Here is a 3,120-nt window from a genome sequence, read left to right as displayed (position 1 = left end):
CATTTATTTTCCCTGCACTTCTGTTTTCTTATTTCCGCTGCTTTTACTTTGCCTATTTTTCGAAAACTTTTTAAACTATGTTTTATGTAAAAGATTTTGTTTTGAATATTAACTTTCAAACCTACACAATTCACCTCCTCTCTCTTGTGTTTGAAGTCTCATGTCCAACAATCTCCATCAGAACTATTCCATACATCTTATAGTCCTTCTCCATCTCAATTACATCTGAAATTTTACCATTTTTATTCCTCGAACAACTCTCTTCAAGACACCTTTTAAATTAAATGCATATTTATTACAGTCACTATGCACGCATTTGGTACATCAGTAGCCATTCGATCAAAATCTAATGATTCAAAAAATATATTTTAAATTTTTGAATCATAATTTAAAATATAAAACTTTAATTTAAAATTATACAACTTCATTTAAGACCTCAAATAACAAACTATCTAAAATAGTTTCTTCAAAAACCAAACAAATTTCCTCAAAGCTTTCAACCTTATATGTGCAATCTGACTCCTTGATACTCTCATCTGTCAAACTACGAATCTTCAACATCAAGTCTGAGTAAACCTCTGCCTCTCTGTTGATGTCAGTGTTGGAGGCATAACCTTTACTTTTGTTTGCCTTGTCTTCAACATCTTCTTCCAAGGACACTTCCAATAAAGACTTAGATTTCCTCTTTGACTTTGAAGCCAAGGTGTTTGTACCTGTAATTGGATTTGGGAGGGCCAGTTATTTATTATGAAGTAAATGCTTTTTTAATCAAATGGGTATGAGGAGAAAAGTACTCTCTTTGCTCTCATTATTGAAGACATATAAAGGTTATAGATTTCATACGGTTTACAATTACATCAATGATTCAATGCTTGAAAATAATTTTTAATAATTAATATATTTTTTTGCGCGTAATAAAAAGACTAAAATTATAATAGACGGTAAAATTGTTTTTTTAATTTTATATTAATATATTTTTGCGATTTAATTCGAACATCTTATTAAATTAAAAGGGATTTTTAACATTTTATTTAAATATTTTTTACTCAATAGTTTTATTTTTTGAAATATAAATACATTTAAATTTATTTAATTATGTTTATTAATGTCATTTAAATGGCATCCTTTGTTTTAGCCACTAATAAAACAAATATAACTAGAAAAGCAAAATTTAACAACTAAATTATGTGTGTTTATAATGCGGTAATGAACATTTATTTTGATTAAATTATTTATGTAAAAATAATTTAAATTTAAATTGAGTTAAAAGTAAAATAATTTAAATTTAAATATATGTACGCAAAATTGAATTCAATATTAATTTTTAGTGTAAAATCACATTAACTATAAGTATAATAAATTCCAAAAAAAAAACATAATCAATTTTATTTTGACGAATAAAACACATCAAAATCAATTTTATACTTTTAAAATTATTTTTGTCTCTTTAAAAAATAGAAACCAAACTAACACTAAGTCTAAAAATTAGGAATTAAACAATTTACATAAAAAGTAATAAAATTAATAAAATTGAATAAAAAATAAGCACCTTAGTCCATTCAAAATTTAGACACTAAATTAATTCATCTTGAAATGTATTTTTTCATAAAATTTTTCACTAAATAAACATAATAAAAAAAATCACTAAATTAACATAATATTGCAAGAGATTAAGTGGTCAAACCTGAATAATCAGCTCCATAAAGAAAAGCATAATCATCAACATCAAGAACAGAAACAGGACTAAGATTTTCCAAACCATGTTCTGTCTGAATCTTCTTTCTTGACACATGATTCCTCTTCACCTTGTTCCTCATTTTTGGTTCAACAAACCCTTTCTTAATCCTATTTTTTGGCAATGGAGAAACTGAACATGAACTTGAACTTGAACCAACATCACCATAACCATAATAACCACAATTACACCTTGGAGAAACACTTGAAAAAACTTCACTTTTTCTACAATCTCTCACCTTAGATTTATACCTAGAAGAAGGAACTTTTCTTGGCTCATCTTTTATCTTATAAACTCTCTTGTTTTTCTCTTTCTTCACTCTCACAATTTCCTTGTTCTTTTTCTTCAACTTAGTAGTAGTAGCATTTTCTTCTTGGACTTTATTACCCTTTTTATCATCAATATTATCAAGGACAAAAAGGTAATTTTTTTGTGAAGGGACTTCTCTAAAAGATGATGAAGTTTTCACTCTTCTATGGTTACCAATGTTTTGGTCAAACTCAAGCAAGTAATCAACAAAGTTAACTGATTTACTCCTAGGAACACTATCTAAGGTTGTTCCTTTGACAACACTTTTGGTTTTTGGAAGTGAATCTAATCCCATTAACCTTGCCACTACATTAGGAGTGGTTATAGAATTAGAATCATCAAAAAAATCATCTTTTTTCTCTTCAACATTTTCAGATGGGTACACTGGTGGACTAGTTTCATTTCTAGCACAAAGAAGCACTTTGAAGAAGCTAGAAAAACACCCATGTTGTGGATTTTGTTGTTTGGCCATTTTCACTTAGAAAGTTTGGAACTTTGGAATTTGGGTGTTATGAAATTTTAGTGTGTGAGGAAAAATTGAAACTTTATGAACATGGGGTGTGATATTGGTCAAAGATAATGTGATGGTTGAAAATTAAAGAAAAGGGGGTGTGTGAGGAAAGATTCAATGTGAAAAGAGAAAGGGTCATTGTCAATGATTTTAGAATTGGAAAGGTGGGTGAAAAGAAGTCTTTGAGTTCACACTAGATTAGGAAGATTAGGATGTTAATTGGTGAGATTAGGGTGTACGGATTTGTACATTATTAGATGAAAAAGTATTGACTAGTTAATGTTGTTTATGAATTATGAGTCATAACTAGGCTTTCTGACAAAGAATTTCTAGTTACTTAGCTGGATGAAAATCATGTGTGGATTATTGTTTTGTCTTATTCCTTTTCTTAATGATTTGCACTTCTTCTAATTAATAAAGTGAGTACATTGTTATAAAATAAATTTTTGACCCATTTTTTTTAATAGATTTTTTTTGTTTAATTTCAATTTAGTCCTTCAATTTTTTAAGTGAAAGATTTAAAAATTTTAAATTAGACATTTTAATTCTTAATATTTTCTTTGAG

At 27.6% G+C, this 3,120-nt stretch overlaps 1 protein-coding gene across 1 annotated transcript; it reads right to left on the bottom strand.

Moving 5' to 3' along the window:
• Positions 1–242: 242 nt before the first annotated feature.
• Positions 243–2,646, bottom strand: LOC131606259 (uncharacterized). Its single transcript, XM_058878513.1, has 2 exons — positions 1,685–2,646; positions 243–713 (listed from the first exon to the last, which is right to left on the bottom strand). The coding sequence occupies exons 1-2, from the start codon at positions 2,514–2,516 to the stop codon at positions 415–417; spliced, it is 1,131 nt and encodes a 376-aa protein (XP_058734496.1). The 5' UTR covers positions 2,517–2,646; the 3' UTR covers positions 243–414.
• Between the last annotated feature and the right edge of the window lie 474 nt (positions 2,647–3,120).

Source organism: Vicia villosa, linkage group LG5, assembly GCF_029867415.1.
Source record: "Vicia villosa cultivar HV-30 ecotype Madison, WI linkage group LG5, Vvil1.0, whole genome shotgun sequence".
NCBI lineage: Eukaryota > Viridiplantae > Streptophyta > Magnoliopsida > Fabales > Fabaceae > Vicia > Vicia villosa.
This window is presented reverse-complemented; position numbering and strand designations above follow the sequence as displayed.

Bases quoted from the DNA above. Each gene is read 5' to 3' on its own strand.
- LOC131606259 (XM_058878513.1), bottom strand. From the start codon at position 2,516: ATGGCCAAACAACAAAATCCACAACATGGGTGTTTTTCTAGCTTCTTC. The intron at 714-1,684 runs GTTTGACCACTT...ATCCAATTACAG, and splicing joins TTATGGAGCTGATTATTCAG to GTACAAACACCTTGGCTTCA.